General features: G+C 47.8%; 1 protein-coding gene across 1 annotated transcript in view; it reads right to left on the minus strand.

The window, feature by feature from the left end:
- Positions 1–20,658, minus strand: part of FAT2 (FAT atypical cadherin 2) — a 46,125-nt gene extending 25,467 nt beyond the window's left edge. Inside the window, 10 exon segments of the mRNA XM_054516450.1 lie at positions 3–2,054; positions 3,016–3,226; positions 3,661–3,936; positions 5,626–5,765; positions 8,221–8,431; positions 9,060–9,371; positions 10,211–10,272; positions 16,678–16,992; positions 17,393–17,657; positions 17,659–20,658. Of these exon segments, the coding sequence (XP_054372425.1) occupies positions 3–2,054; positions 3,016–3,226; positions 3,661–3,936; positions 5,626–5,765; positions 8,221–8,431; positions 9,060–9,371; positions 10,211–10,272; positions 16,678–16,992; positions 17,393–17,657; positions 17,659–20,658 (6,844 nt within the window).
- Positions 20,659–21,560: the final 902 nt, after the last annotated feature.

Raw genomic sequence — 21,560 nt, forward strand, 5'->3', positions numbered from 1 at the left:
GACAGACGCTGTGTAAATGATCTGAGAAAATATGGGAGGGTTGTCATTAATGTCCTCCACCTCCACCTCTACTCTGGCTTCTGAGAAGGATCCAAGTGCTGTGTCTGTGGCTCTAACAGTGAATGTGTGTTTTGTCTCTAGCTCATAGTCCAGCTGCCCTGTGACAGTGAGGACACCAGTTTTGAAGTCGGTGTTGAAGAGTTTCAGGGAATCTTCTTCCACAATGTTGTAGATGAGGCGCAAGCCTTCGGGGCTGCGGGCCTGGATGTGGAGGATAGATGTGTATGGGGGGACGTTTTCTGGCACCTTCACTCGGTAGTACAAACTCTGGAACAGAGGGTTGGATCTGTTCCTCACACTGATCACCACCTCCTCTTCAGCGTGCAGGGGAGGCTCTCCTTTGTCCTTAGCAATGACCCGGAGGTTGTATTTATTTAATGCTTGATAATCAAGAGGCCTCTTAAGCGAGATGTCTCCAAGGTAAGGGTCAATCCAAAAGTATTTGTATTCCTCTGCAAATGAGTAGGTAACAGCTCCATTATCCCCTATGTCTTTGTCCGTTGCTGACACCTGAAAAAGGACATCCCCTGGCTCTGTGCTGTCCTGCACCGAGGCGTAGTATGGCACATTCTCAAACTGTGGGGGGTTGTCATTGACATCCTCTACATAAACTCTGACTGTGGCTTGGGACACTCTTGGTGGCTTCCTGTTGTCCTTCACTTCCACAGCTACCTCATGCATGTCTTGCATTTCGCGGTCAAATTTCACACCCTTGGTCTGAAGAACTCCAGAGGCCTGGATCATTTTGAACCTTTCCTTTTCATTCAAAAGTGAGTAGAAAAGAGGTTCATTTAGCTGATACCCTTTGACTCCAAGAATGGTTAGAGTCTTCTCATCTGTAGAGTTCTCCATCACAGTTGCTGTATATATGTCTTGCTCAAATTTCAAGCTGGTACCTTGTGCCCGAGTTAAATTTAGTTTAACCAGAGCAGTGCTCTTATACAAGCCATCACCAGCTCTGACTGTGAGCTCTTGGTAGCTCCTCAGGCCAGTTGTGTTAAGAATGGAGATGAGACCTGTTAGTGGATGGATATGGAAAGCATTGTCAAGGTTCCCTTCCACGATGCTGTAGGTCACCTCCGAGTCTGCATCTTTTGCCTGCACTGACAAAAGCTCCATCCCTGGGTGGGCAGGTAGCAAGATAGAAATGTCATAGGTGTCTTTGAGAAAGACTGGAGGTGAATCATTGACATCTTTAACGTGGATTGTGACCTTGGCAGGCTTGGATGCAAACAAGCTGGGACTTCCACTGTCATGCACATGTACACTGAAGTGGAACACTGGGGTGAGCTCATAGTCTATATCAGCACGACTGGTCAGCGTCCCTGTGCTGGGATCCACGGTGAAATATTTCAGTGCCTCTGGTTCCAAAATCTCATAGGTCAGCAAAGCATTGGAGTCTTGGTCAGCATCTGTTGCATAGGTGACGAGGGGAGCATTGCTTTCATCCAGAACCATGCTTTGGGATGGGGCATTCTCCATGATCCAGCCAATGAAGGAAGGCTTAACGAAGACAGGCACATTGTCATTCTCATCTATGACATAGATGAGCACCACTGCATCCATAAATGCTCCAGCCATGTTGGTACCACGGACTTTCAACTGGTAAAAAGACACCTGCTCAAAATCTAAGTTCTTCTGAGTGGAAATAAGGCCTGATTGATAGTTCATGGAGAACACTCCATCTCCATTTCCATCTTTTATTTCATAGCTGACTGGTGACAAGCTTGTGGCTGAAACTTGGATCAGAGGAGAGCCAATAGCAGTGGATTCACTGATCTCTGTGATGTATTCAGCCTCTGGAAATTTTGGAGGGGTTCGATCTGAGGGTCTAATGTGAACATGTACTGTAGCAGAATCTTTAAGCTGAGGAAAGCCCTGATCTTCTGCCTTTACAATGAGAGTAAATCGCTCCTGCCTGGATGGGTCCAGTTTCTGGGCAACTGTAACAATTCCAGAATATGGGTTGATGCTAAAGAAGCCTTCCCCATTACCTGCAAGAAGAGAAATTACAGAGTGAAGAATGCAAACACCTTACTGGTCTTTGTTTTCTGCAACTCTTTTTCATAGATTCTCCTGATTGCAGACCTGATTAACATCTATTTCTTCTACTGAGAGAAATTAATTCATTTCTAAATAATTTTAATTGTAAGAACAACAAACCCATTGAGATCTGTGAGCTAACATTTGAATCAATCAAAATGTAAATTGGAGATAAACACCCTTCTAATTTAAGCATATTTAGTGGTGGCAGAGCATGTGCTTGAAGCTTTTGCCTCGTGTGCAGAACATGGTAGAAAAGACAGTACTAGCTCCTTCAAGCCCTGTCATGCTTGTAATTACCAATACTTCAGGAGCAATTAAATTCCTCAGTCCTTGATCTAAATTGCAGTGAGAAAGATGGAGCAAAGGATGGCTTGTCTCCTGCAAAGAGTTTACAGGCTAAATAGGCCGTGTGGCACAGACATAAATACTTAAGTTTTAACCTATATAGTGAATGATAAAATATTTGCCCATTGAACATGAATGACTCAAAACCACCACCAGTCAATGCTGAGAGGGTTCTCACCATTCCTTGAGGATGTATTTCTTGACAGAAATAGTGGAATGGTGATGACTCCTGTGGGAATTGGGAGTACTTTTGCCTAACAACTGAATAGTTCCCATGGAAAAAGAGGATCAGATTTTAGGCTGTTCTAACTCATCCAGTCACTATTTTTCTTTGACTAGTGACTCAACATTAAGCTGTCTTCTTAAGAAAAGATGCTAATAATCCATAATATGGCCATTACCTACTCACTCTGGATTTTTTCTGCGTAGGAAGAAAATCACATTTTAGAACTGTGCAGCCACTTGATGTTCCTTGCAAGGAGAAAGCTGTCAAGTGGCCACCAGTTAGAGCATGGTAATGCAGGTATGATCACAACCTAAACCATCTTGTTGCATGGCTCTCACCTGCCTGAAGGGAGTAGTGTATTTCAGCATTAGCTCCCTGGTCCTGATCCAGGGCTCTGACTTGTATGACCTCTGTGCCCACCGCTGCAGAGTCCAGCACTTCTGCTTCGTAATGGATGCTGCTGAACTGGGGAGGGTGAAGGTTGCAGCTGTCCACGTGCACGATGACTCGGACAAAGTTCCGCTTGATGGGGACCTCCTGGTCTCGTACCTGAATGGCAGAGAGAGAGAGCAGGAACAGTCACACCCAGGGACAAGCCAGTCTTGTCTGCATCATCTTCCGAGTACCTCATCAGCACTCTTACAGAGATGGGTGTTTTGCAATGGTGCCGACCCCTTGGCTGGGAATGAGCCTGAAGTTTCAGCACCAAAGCTCAGCCTTGAATTTGAAAGCAAACATTAACTATTACACACTGTGTTTTGTTTTGTAAGAATCCAGTGGCCCTCCAAAGAAGGTGGTTAGAGGAATGCAGGGTGTTAACTACATTTAGCCATATAGTAAAGGTTAACACCCTGCTTTCCTCTTCCCTATTGTTCCAGACAAGTCCTCCCTCAAAGACTAGAACCACTTTTAATTTCTCCAGTGACCCATATATCCTGGCCAAACCAGTGGACTCAGCTTGGTTGGGCTTGTTTAGGACTCACCATCACTGTGAGGGTGTGCTGAGGCATGGGCTGGGAACTGAAGCCTTCTGCTGTTGTGAGGGCTCCATTGCCTGGATCCAGCTGGAAAAGTCTTGTGCTTTTGGGGTCCACACTGCCATGGATGGTGTAGATGAGCCCCTTTCCTTTGTCCTTGTCTGTTGCACTGACTCGAAGGATTTCTCTCCCTGGGGGGGTATCTTCAGGAATCCTCTCCTCGTAGTGGCTCTGAAGAAACTGGGGACGGTGCTGGTTGATGTCAATCACGTGGATAAATGCCTGTGGGGGAGACAGCACAGTGAGGGCAGCAACTGGACATGCAGCCATGTAAAATCTCAGCTACCAATCCTTCTTGGATGTTGACATTGGGTGCTTCTTGGGTGCCATAACCATCACAGTTTTCCAACTCTGGGAGCTTTGCCATCTCTGATGAGGAGGAGCCCCTTTGTCCTTCATCCCAAGGAAAACCTGCTGTGCTTTCCCCTTTTGTGTTTTTCAGTTTGCTTCCTCTCCTTGTTCAAAATCTCTCCAGTCTGGCAAGGCATTCAGAGTGAACGTGCCTGCACTTGGCACGTGGGGAAGCAGTCACAGCCTGCCATGGAAAGCAGCAGCAGCTCAGCCGTGGTGCCAGCTTTGCTGCTGGCCGGTGCCTACACAGCAACCCCCATTATTTACTCAACAGAAAGCTGACAAAAGGGGATGTTTGGTTAAAGAAAGGAGGGTCTGGCCCATCTCAAGAGCAGCAAGTGTGTGGAGAAGCAAAATTTCTGTTATACCCTTTTTAGCCAAGTTTTCCTCTCTGCACTGAACAGCACATACTGGGAATCCTGAATCCTGCTGGGAAGTCACTGCTTTCTCCTGTGTGGTCTCCTACCCTGGCTGTCCTGATCCTCCTACTGATGTGCCTCCTGCATCTTAGGAAGCCTCAACCAAGTGTAATAATTGGCTTCCTTTAGCAAACCTGAGCATGCCATGGGAGGTTTTACACAAGCAGGTTTCTTGACATCTGCTAGCAGCCTTGAGTGCCAAAATAAACGTGGGGATGAGATGCAAGGTGGCATGGAATGCACACTAGGCAAGGTGGGGCTTTCTTTGTTTATTTGGAACAATACCTGAAGATAGTTGAGACGTGGCCATCCGTTAGCATCACGTTTCACAGGAATGGTGGAGTTTCTCACTCATCATCCCCCACAGAGAATTCCCTGTGATAAGCATTACTGACAGGTGACTCACATCCTAGGTCTTCCTGTGCATTGAGGGCTGGATTTTTGGCTGCCTCTTATGCATGGAGAGAATGACTAGTGAAAGATCATGCCTTGAACACCTCTCTTTAGGGTAGTAAAGATGGGCAAAATCTCATCATTTTAGCCAGGGCTCAGAGACATGCCTGAGAGTGAAGTGCCTCCTTTTACCAGCACTTACTTTATATGTGGGAACTCAGAGCACACAGCATCTCTGCAGCTGCCCCACTCACTCCCTGGGCCTGACCTCACCTCTTGCAGATGGATTTGTGCTGGCTGTACCTGGGCTAGCAAATCCCAGGAACACACCTTGACATGGGAACACAGACCCAAACCTGACCTAACCGTGTACACACTTCCCTTGTCCCAGATTGTTGTAACTCAGCCTGAGCAGCTGAGACCAAACTGGGGTCTGAGTGTGTGAAATGCCACCCCAGTTTGGCTGGTGGTGTGGATGTGTCCCCGAGTGCTGCCTGGGATCAACAGGAAAGATCCAAGCTTTCCTAGACCAGCTGTGCTTCTAACAACATAAAAACAATCTTAGCTTGGTATAAGATCTGTGTACTGGAGGATCCTCCATTTCACTGTCACTGTGTAATGGAGGATCGCAGTGTAAGGACATTCCTGTGCCTGGCAGCTGATCCAGAGCTCAGCACACCCAGAGGAAAGGTTCCCTTTGGCATATCCTCCCTCTCAACAGGGTCTCCACTAAAGAAAAAAACATTACCTGGGTTTTGATTGTACTGGACCCATCAGTGACTTCTACTGTGAGGTTATAGCTTGACTTCTTCCTTGCATCCAGGGGTCTTGCAATGACCATGCTGCCTGTGCTCTTTTCAATGTCAAAATCCATGTCATCATCACCACCTGGGACACGGGGGAGAAGGGAAACAGGAGGGCAGTTACAGTCAGCCAGACTGGGGATAGTGCCACAGGTAAGGTTTATTCCAAATCTGGAAACTCAAAACACCATGTGATAGATAGATTAGATAGACAGATGGACAGATAGATAGATAGATAGATAGATAGATAGATAGATAGATAGATAGATAGATAGATAGATAGATAGATAGACAGACAGACGGATAGATAGATAGATAGATAGATAGACAGACAGACAGACAGACAGACAGATAGATAGATAGATAGATAGATAGATAGATAGATAGATAGATAGATAGATAGATAGATAGATAGATAGATGGATGCACACAGGAGATGGGGAGGACAAGGCAAAGCTGGACAAAGGGATAATCACAGATGGTGACAAAGGAGTGTGAAAAGGAAGATGAGGGGAATGAGAGGAAATGAGGAGGAGGAGAGAAGGGGAAAGGATGCACTTATGCATGTGATGTCCTGGCTAGATTGGCAACAGGCCCATTTGAGCATTGATTTATTTGCACAAGGTTTCCAGCCACGCACCATCACTGGCTTAGCATGGACCAGGGACCTGCTGGGCAGAACAGGGCTCTTGCTGGCTTCTGATTCAAGGTCACACTGTGAGCGTATCAGCAATGGTCCTCATCACCATGGCTGGGAGCCTGTGAGCTCCCTGAATTCCCAACACTCCAACAGTTGGGGAGGCAGACGGTGCTTCCAGGGTGAGCAGAGCCTGTTGCCTCAACCCAGATGGCTGAGAATGGCCAGGAACAGCAGGCCTGAGCAGCTCAGCAGCAGAAGGCTGTCCCTCACCCTACTGCTGCTCAGCCCTGGCATGGCAGCTCCTTTCTCATGCCTCACTTGCTGGGGCCTGTTGGGCCCCTCTTGCACATTAAACCCTGCAAAGCTGCTCTGAGATACGGAGAAACTGAAACAGTTTCCTGTAACTTATTTCAGGTCTCAGGTTCTTCCTTCCTGGCTACTGGATGCTCTGATTCTGCTTTATTCTATTACCAGCTGGTAAAATCTTTTCTGGTTGTAAAATTACATCTCTTCCCTTGCTGGAGGAAGGCAGTGCTCACCAGCCATCTGCACCACTGCTCTCCTGCTGGGAAGGAGACACAAGGAAGCAGAGACAGAGGGAGAAAGACCCATGGATGTCTTTCCCTGAGAAAAGAGAGAAGAGCTCCCTGTGTACAGTGCCCAACGGAAAGAAGAAGCCCAGAAAAGGAAAGAGATGAGGAATGATTTGCTTTGTCAGTTTTTGCAGACTCCATCAATCCCAGTGACAGAATGATTGTGGTCTGGGGAAGGTGAAACTTTGAATGAGGTGCTGAAGGCTCCTGGATCTCTGCATCACCCCCTTGGTTGCCAGCTACCATGATGCTTTCCTTCCCTTGCAGGGAAAATGAAATCCTGTCCTTTTCCACCAGGATAGAAACCAAGAGAGCCTTCAGCATCACTTGGAGCTCTAGGAACTGGGGAAGATGAGGTCAATCTATGCTCCAGCACTCAGCAGGGAAATAATGGGATAATGTTCAGAGGAATACACCGTTAATTCTGCAGACCCAAGCAGACACTACTAATGCCAGATAAACCTTGCACTGATATTGTCTGCTCCTTGTAGGGTTGTGTCTCTTGTTGGTTAATTGTATTTATACACCATTATCCTTACCCTAACACAGTAAGGGAAAAACTATTTACTTGCCCAATTAAGGCTTTGTCTGAAAAGGGCAGGCCCTGCAGGCAGTACCAGGGGGAAAGGCTGTGCAAGGTAGATTGGGGCACCACTTCAAAACATCAAATTACATGAGCACAATTGGCCCTTGTTGGTAGGACCAGTTCTGCACATGCTGCCTGGAGAGTCCCCTGGGGTGACAGCCCACGTCCCCTCTGAATCCTGTGTCTTGAAGGAGGCCCTAGAGTTCCACATTCCATGTCTAAATCACCCCTGGGATGTGGTGAGGAGGAAGGGAGAGCCCCACAAGTTGGGGCAGACCAAGTCTTTGAGGAATGCTTCCTTCTCCATTCCCTGCTCAAGACTCAACATGGAGAGAGATACGGGGGGTATCTGTAACACTAAGCCACACACCTGGATCCTTGCAGGCAGTTTTAACAAAACCAGCAGTGTCACTTGATTCCTAGGAGGAGCTGGCACTGGCATGCCCTGCCTTTCGTGCGACATCGGAGAACACCTCAAACACAGGCAAGTTCCAGACTGCCATTAAAAAAGTGTGTTGGGTAATTGCACTTGGCACCAGAGGCCTTGGATGGGCAGCTTTGTCTAATGGCTGTTTAAACCTCTTGTGCCTGTGAGAAAGCTTTCCCTGTAGCTCACCTACACCTAAAGCAAACAATTCCATTAGCTCAGGCATGTGAGCGCTGAAAGCCAAGGGAGCCGAAGCAAACGCTCACGGACACTGCTCTGATTTCTGTGCCTCACCTGTGATATTAAACCACACTTGGCTGGGGCCCATCTCGATGCTGATCACTCCCACCATGTGGTTCACAGGATCTGTTTCCATCACGGCGAAGTTGAAGTGGGGCTCATCAAAAGCCAGAGGCTCTGAGGAAGGGCCGGGCCGGGCGACCCAGCTGATGTGGAGCCTCACATGGGAGGAGAGCGGGGGGCTGCCACCATCCGTGGCCTTGACCTGCAGAGAAAGGCATGTGCACCCAGGGAGAAAGCTGAGTTATCTCATGGGAGCTCCATGGAAAGTTTCAGCTCCCAGTGTGCCCAAAATCCCACAAAACAAATGCTGAGGCAGTGGGCCATGCTCTGGCTGCTTCCAAGGCAGAGCCATGCAACCCAAATTCCTCTTTACTGTCAAGTAAATCTGCCAAGCTCTATCCATAGCAGAGACCTGGATCACAAGTCTTGTCTGCAAGGACCCACAGATTGTGGGAAGGCTTTGAACCCATATCCAAGATCCACGGCCTGATCAGAATGCCATACAGAGGCAAGATGGAACACAAAGACTGCTCAGGTTTGGGTCCACATCCGTATAGAACCATGGATCACTGTATTCCTCTCGGAAGGTAGGTTGGACAGTTAATTTTAAATTTATTGTCCATTTTTAATAGCTTCCCACCTTCTGCATTTCCTACCATTCCCTCCCACTTTCTCTCCCTCTTAACACATTTGCCTTATTCAAGTTCTCCTCCTCTCCAATGCTGCATTCTCTCCATCTCTTTAATCTTTTCTCTTTCTGAACCCCTTTCTCTCTTTCCCCCTCCGCCTGTCTCTCCCCATCAGCTCTTTGTGCTTCCCTCTCCTCTCACCGTGAGTATGTTGTACTCGGAGGCAGGAAAAGCTTTCCTGGAGAAGACTGTGCCAGTTGTGGGGTTGATGGTGAAGATGCCCTCCTCCTCCTCCTCGATGGTGTAGGTGATCTGGCTGTTCTGGCCCTGGTCGCGGTCGGAAGCGATCAGCCTGTACACCGGCAGTGGGGTCTCTGAGGCCTCTCTCTCGGGGAGCTGCACCATGAACAGCTTGTGGGGGAAACTGGGAGGGCTGTCATTGGCATCCAGGACTTGGATCACGACTCTGCTGGTGGACTTCAGGGCTGGCTCTCCGTTGTCAGAGACGGCCACCTGTCAGCAAGCAAAGGGAGTAGGTGACAGGGGCTCTCAGGTGACCCAGAGTGTGACCAGCCAGCCTCCAGCCTGGTGGGCAAGGACTCAGCTACGGGGTTTTGTGTGGGTCTGCATTTGTATCTCAACATTTTCAGAGGCACTGCTCCTCTCTGCAGGGCAAAGCCTGGTGGCTGTGTCTGGCAGTGTGCAGGGCCTGTCCATGCACAGGGGGGTGAGTTTGCAGGGCTCCTGCCTCCAGCTGCTCTGGGCAGTAGGTCAGGCTGGTCTTTAGAGATCACACACAGATTAGAGATCTCAAAACATCTGTACTGCCATGGCTTGGCCAGGTACCAGCCGTCCTCACCCTGCCCTGCCTGTGCATGCTCCCAGCATGTTGCATTGCAGACAGAAATGATAGACCCTGATAGGCTCAAAAACCTCCAGATCCCTCTGATGGGAATACTTACAGCTGTGAGCAGCTGAGGATGGGTGCTGGTGAGCAAAGCTACACAGCAATATCTGATACAATGGGATAAACAAGGGTGGGTTTCTCTGGCTTGTTCTTTCCCCCATGATGTATAAACTACCCTGCTAGAGGACAGTTCCAGTCCTCTTCCTGCATTCCCACAGCTTCCAGAACAGAACTTTTGCTCCAGTCCTCAGCAAGAAAATAATAAACCCTGCAGTACTGCTGCAGCTGTCTCTGGGGTTAACACACACCATTTAATTAAGTTTCCCAGCAGTTGGGAGCTGATGGGATGAGATTCTTTCTCTGTGCTCCAACTTGCAAGGAAAACCCTTTGAGGACTTAATACACTTGTAGGTAAATAAAGCTAATTACAATCATCATTACCCACCTCTAGGATATGTTCAGCCTTGTATTCTCGATCCAGCTGCCGTGAAGTCGTGGAAATCAGACCTGCCAAGAAAGAAACCCTTTGAGCTCCAAGACTCAGCATGCAAGAAAAGCCAGGGCTGATCAGATCCCTGAATGCCCAAGATCAGCCTGCCCACCTGTCCTGTTTCAGGCTCCCTTTGTGATCAGAGGAGAAAGGCAGATACCCCCAGAGGGTAACCCATCCCCTCCCAGCGTGAATCCCTCTGTGGAGGTGTTGCTGCTGCTCTCTGATCACAGAGACCACGGAGGAGGGGGAACACCTACCAGATGCCTGCACCAGTTGAGGGTTGGCAAGGCATTAGGTGAGAAAAGCTGCAGGACCATGAAAACAAAACTTTTCTTATGCCTCTAAGTAAGAAACATTCTGCATGTGCTGGCACAAGTCTGGCCTCTTAACAAGTCTCTTAACAAGTCTCTACTCCTGTTTTTCCTCTGTTGAACCTTGCTCTCTGTAATTTACAGTGTTTTGACAAAAGTTTGTCTCCTGTCTTGGGAAATACCCTCTGCTCAACTGCTAGAACAAATGCATTCAGGCTAAAAATAAGGTACACAATCAAAAATAATGTTGGTATATTATTTAAGCCTTGCTGAGACACAGGGTGAGTCTTCCAACAATTGCAAGATTTGAGGGATTTCTGAAAAATACACAGTAGCTTAACCACAGGGAATAGGTTGGATGCAGGAGGGAAGAACTGTGGCTATAATAAACTAGAGTTGAAACAAAAACATCATAATTGCCCCTTTTTGGCCTGTCAATGACTAAAGCTGAGTAGATGCAAGAGTGAAAAGGATGGAATTGAGGCTTCTGTTTCCATGTCTGGTTTCATAACAGTCCTTGCTGAGTACCTTGACTCTTCACTTTTGGGGAAAAGCAGCTCTATATCATTTTACAACTGCTTTACCAACAATGGAAATTGTATATGTAATATTGTACTGTATTGTATATGTAATATTTGTCCTCCTGAAAGTCATCAAGGCTGACACACGTGTTTTTTTGTCCACTCCCAATTATCAAGGGAGTCTCTCTCTTCCCTGTGAAGGGAAGTTCTGCTTCTTCACACCAACAAAAGGCAGGGTGAATTTCCCTGAGCACAGCAAGCGCTGACACAGGTTCATGCTACCCTGGGCAATGCTTCCCATGGGATGCCATGTCTGTGTGAGCACCTGCACTTGTGCGCCCTGAAAGATTTGTACATCCCAGCTGCATGAACCTGTCTCTACTCTCACTTCTGGGGCAGAACCAGACAGCTTTAATTAACAGTCTTGTCTTCAGGTGTACCATAGTTTTTGTGTATGTCTGTCTGAGCATGACAGCAGGAGAAAATTTCAGATGGCTGCAGGAAACACAAGGCAGCTGAAGGAGGGAGCAAGGAGCAGCTGCTTGGAACACGACTCGTGTTCACCGTTTCCACTTGTTCTCTGCAATTATTCACATTTGGCACCAGCCATGGTGCTAAACATTTATTTGATGCCTTTATAATCATAAATCAACACTCCTTAATGCGTTATGACAAGATGGCTTGAAAAATTCTGTTTGCTTGTCTGTCATAGTGGGTTTTTTTCTCTCCCTAATCATCCTTTTAACATCTCAGCAGGTGAAAAGGACTCAGCAGACAGCCTGCTGGCTGAGGAGCTTTTAAAACTTTCCCAGGTTAGTGAGAGCCTCTATGGCTCCATTAGCAGCAAAATTCATGGAAATGCTCTTCTAATGGGGACCTGGAGAAGGAATTGCAGCAGCAGCTCACTGAGATCTCTGATGTTCCTGTCCTCACTACCAATAGGTTGGCTATTGAGCCCAGAACTGCAGCTACTTCAGGGAATGCTTCATAATTTTGGCCCAAAAAGCTCACAGGACGCACAGATATTGAAAACAGACACCTATGTGCACATTGGGGATGTTTCTGGTTTATCAGATTCCAAAATCCAGTTGCAGAAGACTAACACCTTGTTTGTACTGGATTACTGCATGCCAGCTGATGGAAGGGAACTCAACCACTCTAAAGTAACTATCTGGATTTGCTTGGCCACACCCTGAAATTCTTCTATGATTCAATGAAAAAAATGAAAGAAAGCAGGATCATAGCTCAGCTTTCTAGTGCTGGAGAAGGACTGCAGTGAAGGCAGATGAACTGGAATTTAATGACACTTGAATGTCTGTATCACTGAAGATGCTCATTCTCCTGGGGAGTAAGGGCTGGCTCTGCTCTCTATCACATAACCTGTGCTGTATCCCAGCTGGGAGTCTCACCAGATGGAATTTTTTTGCTTTATCTTCACATCTGCTGAGCCACAAGGCAAAAGGTTGGCTTCTCCTCTACCCCAGGCAAACTCTGTCCCTTACTCCTGCCCAACCGCGGCTCCTGGTTCCCCCCTCTGGAGCCAGTTACCAGCTGGGATCTGAAAGGCCTTGTGGTCAATTAATTAGGGTTAATCACCCTAATTCCCGTTTGCAGCCGCGGTGCTGAGATGCACAAACTGACAGCAGTGTTCACACGGGCACAGAGCACCCAGAGCTGGGGAGAGGGACCCTGCACACGGCTCCTGAGAGAGGCCAACTGGAATTAATGCACATTTTCATTTGCTGCTGCTTGGTTATACACCCTCTGAGGCCAGAGGGCTAAAATGCAACTGGAAGCTGTTATTAAAGGGGAGCTGCCATCAGCTTTTGTGGCCTGGGGACACAGTTCCTTGGTTCTTTCTGCTGTCCCCTACAAGGCCTGGGAAGTGCACGCTCAGTTTTAATGAGTGTTTTGTGTGTGCATGTGCATGTGTGTGAGTTATCAGTGCCCTGCCCTGCTGGAAAACCCCATCCAGCCTGTCCCATGGGACCTGTGATGGAGTTGAGTGGGTGTCCTGCATTTGTGCTCTTGCATGAGGCCCTGATGGTTTCTGCTGAATCCTACAGAGACTGAACAACACTGTCAAAGGTCTTAATTGCACCTGGCCAATTAGCCAGGTGAAGGTCCAGGAACAATGCCTTCTGTTGCCTGCATGCAACAGAATAGACTGTGCTCCAGCAGCCTGTCCACACACAGCAGTGAGAAAGGATTGTCTGCCTCTCTCCTGCTTGCTGCCTGCAAAGGGCAGAGAGGAAGGCTGGTCATGTTGGAACAAGAGCACCAAAATTACCAGGGCACTGTTGTCAGGGAACAAAAAATAATAATAACTTCTGCTGGCAAGAACAGGGCTGGGGTGGAGGTTGCTGGCCCCCTGCCCTTGCTGCAGGGGGGAAAATCTAAGATAGTTAAAATAGCCAGAATCAGGTTTGCAGGCACTGAGGCTTTCACAAGAGCTTGAGAAGGGAAGAGGTTGTCCTCCTAAAACCCTCTTTCTCTTGTCTTACTCCTGTTTCCATTTAACCTTTTTATCTTTCTCTTCCTACCACCCCGCCTCTTGTTCTGACCCCACTGTGCACTGCTCCATGCTCAGCTATGTGTTATGTTAATTTTGAGGAGCAGCCATGCAACCATCCCTTGGGCCTAAAGAGCAGGATGTCCTTCCCTATGGAGAAATCTTTCCTTGCAGGGAACCACAGACACCCTGGGGAAGCCAATGGACACAGTCACAGCAGAAGAAACACCAGAAGAACAAGCACTAGATAAGAGCTGGAGACAAATAATCCAGAGCAAGAGGACTCTCCAAACAGCCTTTCAGCAGGATGAATGGCTTTGTCCTGACTCCTCCTGCCACAGCCTCCCAGTTCCTCCTGGTCCTGTCTGCACTCAAACCCCCTTCACATCAAATCCTGAACAAAACAAGCTGAAAACTTTTCCAGCCCAAGAACACCCCAAGCCCTGCTACCTGCCCATCTCTCCATGTATCTCTCTACCCCTGTCTCCCACAAACCCTGCTCCACACCAGCTGCCAGGCTGGGCTGGAGAGATTCCATTGCCCATGGCACAGAGCTTTCATCTCAGTGCACAGTTTTGTTCCCTCTTCTCATCAGCCTTTCATGTGTTTTCCTCCTTTTTCTCCACCCTCTTTAGAGAACTGAGAGCTTGGAGATCTTAGAGCCTTTCTGTGGTGTTTGGGAATGCTGGAGAAGCCCAGGACAGTTACCATGGCTGTTCCTGGTTCCCCTGCAAGGCCTCAGGAGAAGTCAAGGGGCCCTGCTGGTTATGTCCCCACTGGCCAATCCACCCCATGTCAAGACACTGAATCAAACACACAACCAGTAACTGAATTCGGTTACTTGCAATAGTGTGTCACTCTGCCCTAAATGATTATCCAGAGCTATTCTGCAGGGTTATTCTGGGTGTGGGTACACCTGTTGTAGCAGTACATCAGGACGTTAATTCCTATTAAGACATAGGATGAGAACAAGCTTCCTCCTCCTCCTCTCCCTTTGCCTAGAGGCCACTACCAGAAATGTCCTACCTAGGAGAGACTCAGACTGACCTCTGGCCCTCTTGTGCTCTTATTTCAGTGCCAGTGTGACTTATTTGTCTGTCCTTTGATGAAAATGACCATGTGGGATAGGCCAAAAGGAGATGTCTTGATCACAGTCTTCAGCCCTGCAGCGGAATAACACTTTTTTTTAACATAATCCTGTACTAATGGGGATAACAGCAGCTCATCTTCCAGCACTCCACTACCAAGTTGAGACCAAAGATTATTGTTTTACTCTACTAAATGGAGCAACTAGCCTGCAGAATGAAAATACTGCTGGGTTTCCAAAAGGCTGCCTAGGGCCCTGAGCGTTAGACAAGTTGTGATATTCCTCCTGGCAGCAGCAGCAAATGACTTCTCTTTAGATACTGTAAACATGAGGGTATAACTGCTCCGTTTATGCCAATGTTCACAGGTAATTATAGGTTCTTTTGGGTGACATGCAAGTAAAGTAATGGATAACTGAATCGTCATCAGGGTTGGAAGCAGGACCTTAAACAACCTCCAAGCTCAGGGTTTAAAGAAGAGACTTCCAGCAACTGTCCAAGAGATAAGATCAGCCCATGAGTTTCTTTCAGAACTGACAAACTTATCACTCTTCTCATGCAAATCACCTGAGTACAGGGAGAGATGGAGAGGAGATGACTCATACCTGAGAGAGCTTTTTTTGTCAAAGATTGGATTAATGGGATGGCTCAGAGGTGAGGTGTCTCATTAGCAAACATTTGGATTTTGCCAGTCACTCATTTTCCTATGGAACAGCCTTGGATCGTGACTTTGCACTCAAATGGGGCTGAAAGCTTTGCCTGCAGCATAAAGGCTGAATTTCCTGCAGGGTGCATGGCTGCTCAGCTGAAGAGGGGAGCCAGCTTGGTGTCCTGACAGCCATCCTGCTCCACATCCCATCAAAAAGGCAGGGGTTTTGTGCCACAGGGCTTCTGAAGGAACATTTCTGCAGAACCCTGCATTGTGCAAGCTGTCCTGGGGCTGCGTTGTGCATGGCTGTTTGGATTATGTGGGAAAGTTGGATGCAGAGCAATGTCCTGAGCAGGCTAAAAGGCTTCTGGCAGCACAGACAGCTACAGCTGTGGGCAGCAGTGGTCACAGTTAGCTGACATCTCCAGGTGCATTTATACAGTGCCATGTAAACACACCCTGTGAGGACCTTGTGACAAAAATAATTTAGTATTTCATAATAATAATAATAATTTCTTTCTTCCAGCTGTAGAGCACTGCCAGAGAGCCATCACACCACTGGTAACATGTAGCTGAGAGCAGCACTAGCCTTTTCCAATCCACCCAGCTCCTCATCTGAGAGCAAGCTTCCATCCCGCTGCAGTAGCTGAACTGCTTTTATCATCTCCAGGAGATCAAAGTCATGCAATTAATCCTCTCCCATACTCAGGCTCTGTGCCCTCCCTTCCCTCCTCTCCCAGGAGCTGATGGCATGAAGGGCTCGGCACAGCTTTCCCTGCCAGACTGGCCCAATGTCAGCTCTGCTGGGATACTTTGAGGAAGCTGTTTACACAAAACATCAGCGGGGTTTTGATGGCTCTGGAAGATCTGGTAAATAATCCTCAGATGAAAGATATAGTCTAGGAAGATGGCAGAAGAGGCTTACTACACTTACTACATTAATGGTGCTGGAGAATGGGTGGAGCCTTTAAGTGCAGTGGAATTCATTTTTGTTAATCCTGCCTGGGTCTGTGTCAGGAACAGTCACCTCCAGAAGGGTGTTGTTCCCTGGCTCAGGCTGTGCAACAGTTGTTTATAAGGGGGAAGATTAAAAGCAACTGTTTAGGGCTTTGAAAGCAGCACATTTGTGTCATTCTAAGAGCCATATGGATGCCAATGGCAGCCCTCAGGTTGAGGGTTTCAATCCTCAGACTCCCCACAGAATGTATTTGGAGACTGAGACTTTTGCTGCAGCAGAAAAGTGTGACAAAGGCAGCTGTGTGGGCTGTTTATATTGAATATGTAACATCCTCTGGGCACTTGGAAGCCTCAAAAACAGATGCTGAGCTGGGTCAGTCTTACCTGTAAGGAGGTTAATGGTGAAGAGTCCCTGAGGATTTCCAGTTAGGATGTGAAAGGTCAGTTTCCCCTCTGAGCTGGAGTCTGGATCAAAGGCATCAAGCTGAAGGACAGACGTGTTTGGTGGGGAATTCTCCATCACAGAGGCATAGAAGACAGGTCTGGACATCTGAGGTGGGTTGTCATTGGTATCAGTGACTTCAATATAAATTTCAGTCACAGAAGACAGAGGAATTGTTCCCAGGTCAAGGGCCAGCACAGTCAGCCAGTAGTGAGATGTTCCCTCCCGGTCGAGCGATCCTATGGTCCGTATGGTGCCTAGGAGAAGGACAGGGAGTGTTTGTGAGGGATTTAAGGAACTCAGACTCCTTGATGACAGAGCAGTCTCAAGTCTGCTTCCTGCTCTTTGCTGCACACGCAAACTCTCACACCCACCTTGTGTGGCTGTGAGATTGTGTGAGGGGCTTGCTGCTGCTGAGGTTAATTTTTGGTACACGGGTGATAGAGAAGACCTTGGTATTTTGGGGCAGGACAGACATTGATCTGCCATTATTTTAAAGAGAAAAACTCCTGCTTGTTCCTACCCAGATCCAGGGGTAAATTAGTACATCTCTGCAAAATCAAGAAAGGCTTGAATGCATAGAACATTGTAAAGAGCCAGGCCAAAACTAGGTAGTTTAATCCTTCAAGGTGCACTATTAAATGAAGAAGTCCTTACCTGTGTCCTTTTCAATGTGGAAGACAGACAGGCCAGTGCCTTCTCGGAGGAAATACTGAACCTCTCCATCTTTGCCCCTGTCGATGTCCTTGGCTGTGACCACCATCACTGACGTGCCCTTTGGGCTGTTCTCCTGCACCCAGCCTTTGAAGACAAAGGAGGCAAAGCGTGGTGGGTTCAAGTTCTCGTTGACATCAATGACGTTCACTTCCAGGTGGCAGAGGGAAGAGCGAGAGAAGGGCTTCCCACCGTCACTGACCTGCACAGGTGAGGTTGTAAGAGTCCCTCTTCTCATAGTCCAGCTCCTTGTCCAAACGGAGCGCCCCAGTCAGCTTATCCACATGAAACATCATCTCCTCATTGTTGATGAGGCTGTACCTCACCTCCCCCCCAGAGCCAGCATCAGGGTCAAAAGCTTCCAGAAACAGGAGAATGGTCCCCACGGGCAGGTCTTCGGGGACCTTCACACTGTTGAGGGCTGGGAGGCACTGAGGGGTGTTGTCATTGACATCCTCCAGAGTCACGACGAGGTCTGTGACAGAGAACAGCTGGAAGCCTGTTTTGGGCTGGTCCCTAGCTTCTATTTTCAGCACATAGCAAGGCCACAATTCTCTATCCAGAGCACCTGTAACTGTCACTTCTCCAGTGACACTGTTAATGGCAAACTTGTCTGTGGGGGTTAGGAGGGAGTATTTTACTCTCCCATTGTCATCTGTATCAGCATCTTCTGCTTTCAGTTGAGCTATTGTTGTCCCTACTGCTACATGTTCTGGTATTGCCACCCAATAGGCACCTTGAGTGAATTTAGGAGTATTATCATTGGCATCCAATACATTCACAGCCAATAGTTTCCAAGATGATTTCTGTGGTGTGCCAAGGTCATACACAGTAATGTTGAGAATGTAAAAGCTGGTTTGCTCATGATCTAAGGGAGAAAGGACTTGAAGGAGACCCAGTTCCAGGTCAATTGTAAAGCAGCTATCATCATTTCCATCTGAGATCACATAAACCAATTTTCCATTAAAACCAGTGTCAGGATCAATGGCTGAAAGGTCAGCAATAGTTGAGTTGATGGGAACAGTCTCTATGATATCAATGGATCGTGGAAAGCTGTCATCAAACTTAGGAGCATTATGGTTTATAAGGTGCAAGTTCAGAGATGTTTCATCATCCTGCCCATGGCCTTGAGACTGAGACTCGATGGAGTGTATGATGGTTTCTGTCAGTTGCTTCAGGACTCCTGTTTCCTCACAGTGCATTTGGACGGGGAGGCCTTGGCTGACCACAGTGATGTTTACAGATGTTGGCAAAGCGTAGTTCTCTCCGTCTGTTGCAGTTATTTTCAAAGAGTAGAAAAGTGGCTGTTCAGAAGGAAGATCTCGCAGAGATATTCTAAGGGATATTACTCCAGAGATGGGATTCAGTTCAAAATGCTGTAAGTCGTTGCCAGACTTGATTTCGTATTTGATATGCTGCAGCTCATCACTGTCGATTGCAGAGACCGTGGCCACAGGGCTCCCAACTGGAAAGTCCCGTGGGATGGTGCCACTGCAGCTTGCCTTCTCAAACACAGGAGCATTGTCATTGACATTGCTGAGTGTGAGGGAGACGTACACCTCAGTCTCGTGGCGGAAGGGTGAGCCCCAGTCTGACGCCCACACCCGCAGGTGGTACCATCTCTGCATCAGCTCATAGTCCATCGACTTGGAGGTGGAAATGACACCAGAATAGGGGTCAATGACAAAGGGAACTGATTTCTGGTTGGCAATGCTGTAGGTGACAAAGCCATTGTCTCCTTTATCTTCATCTGAAGCCCTTACTGTTAAGACACTGGTGCCAGGAGGAACATTTTCATCAAAGGCCCCATGATACGAAGACTGAGTAAAACTTGGAGCGTGATTGTTGCAGTCGGTGATGTCAACAATAACAGTGGTGGATGTGTGACTGTTACTGCTTGTAACTTCAAGCTCAAAACTAGACTGCTCATGGAAGTCCATTGCTCTGACTGTAGTTATCAGTCCAGTGTGAGGATTGATCTTAAAGCTTGTGCTGTCAGGAGTAGGTCTCAAAATGTATTTAAGATTTGGGACAACTGGTGTGATCTTCACCATAACAACTTGGCTTCCAGCTGGGGAGAATTCACTGAGCTGGACCCGGTACACTTCTTTCTCAAACCTGGCAGAAACATACTTGGAGGGAGGTATGTGGACAACTCTGACAGGAGAGAACAGTGGTGGCTTGCTCTTGTCCTTGGCTTGCACACTGAGGTTGAAACCAAACGGGTAAAGTAACCAGTTTATCTCTTTGTTTGACACAATCATGAACTCAGTGCTCCCGAAGTAGGATCTGATGGCTTTGAAATGTCTTCCTGGATCTCCATCCACAAACTCGACCGAATCAATCCCTGCTTCTGAGTCACCACTTTCTACAGAGAGAGTTGCATAGATAAAGTCTTCATCTGAGTCAGGTGATGTCACCTTCACCGAGGAGATAGAGGGGGGTTTCCTGGCAGATGGCTCCACCTGGATGGTGAGACTAGCCAAATTCCCAAAGCCATTCCCCTCCGTGATCTTTCTCATTCTGTCCACAGCCAAAACCTGCAGGTTATGCCTGCCTCGATGGGTACTGTTCAGCCTGCCTGTGACCATAACTGCCCCTGTGGTGGGGTGCACAGTGAATAGGTTGGACTTGGTGTTGAGGGCATAGTAGAACTCAGCGTTCTGGCCAGCGTCAGCGTCAGTGGCACTGAGCGTGCTGACCACGGTTTTCAGAGGAGTGTCTTCTCTGATGGACACTTTGTAGGAGGGGGGTGAAAAGAGAGGTTTCAAGTCATTTCTGTCCAGAATATGAATCAAGACTTTGGCCCAGGCTTCGTAGGCAAAGGTGCTCTCTGTGGCCTTGATTATTAACATGTAACTGTCTTTGACCTCACGGTTTAAAAGTGCTGTGTTGCTGCTCCTGGTTCTTATTCTCAAGAAGCAGAAATCCCCAATCACGTGCTCCTCTGTTTTAAACAGACCAGTGTTGTCCCCAGAAGCTATTCTGTACCTGATGTCCCACTCAGGCTCTCTCTTGTAAATACCCATCTTGACGTAGCTCTCCACGTAGGTCTTGGGGGCTGAATTCTCATAGATGGTGGCATTGTAGAAGAAGTGGGTGAAGTGCAGAGGGGAAGTGTTGCCCTTCTCACAGCTGGCCTTGTGGACCACACAATGCATGAGGAAAACAGCAACACTCAGGAAGTGACTCCTGATGGAGACTTCCATGGTGCGGTGTCTCCTTGAGCCCTGCAGGTGTCAAAGGAAGAACATTGGTAATTCTCATTAAGGTCAGTGTGTTACAGATGAAATTCTGCAAGGGCTCAGCCTCACCTCCCTGCTCTGTCTACCCTGACCTTTACTGATAATACAATTGTTAGCTCAGCTCTTCTTCCCTCTGTCCCAGTGACAGATCTGTCCTCCCACATCCCCACGCTGGCTCAAATTTCTTCACCTTCTCTGCTTCAGTTTCTGTCTTTATAGAGGGGGCAAAATGTGCTAAGTCATGCAAAATGCTCTGATCAGGCTAACTTGCTACTCTGAACAATCTTGACCTCCCTTCATTCTGCTTTCTCCTAAGTCAAACAGCATATCTACCCTCTCCACCCATAATCCAAACTTCCTCTTGTTTTGCTTCTCCAGCCTCCCTTCTCCATCTTAACTTCTCTCTTCACTGATGTTTCTGAAAATTATCTTTGAGAGTCAAAATACAAACTGATTTATGTGCCTCTCTGTGGCTGTCTTCCCTTTTCTCTCCCTGTGCTACAGAATGTGTTGTCCTTCCCCAGTAATGATGGGGAACACATGCCATGTTGTAAAAATTCCTTCTGAATGTGTAGCCCCACTATGTGGCCTTTCCAACAGCTTCCTCTCACTTTCTAGTCAAGCCCTGTCTCAATTACCTCAAAGTTCTTCTAATTCACAGGCCTGACCCTGCTGCCTCTCTCCTCTGTGCTGACTGAAGGAGCAGGTTTCCAGCTGGACACTTTGCCCATGTCACCCTCAGCCCTTGAGTAATCTCTCTGGCTGCTGCCTTCTCATGGCAAAGCCCCAGGGTCAGGATTCCTGTGGAGGATCTGCTGTCCATGACCACCTTCCATCAGCTCCCTTCTCCAGCAGTTCCCGAGCAG

This window comes from Molothrus ater, chromosome 15, assembly GCF_012460135.2.
Source record: "Molothrus ater isolate BHLD 08-10-18 breed brown headed cowbird chromosome 15, BPBGC_Mater_1.1, whole genome shotgun sequence".
Taxonomy (NCBI): domain Eukaryota; kingdom Metazoa; phylum Chordata; class Aves; order Passeriformes; family Icteridae; genus Molothrus; species Molothrus ater.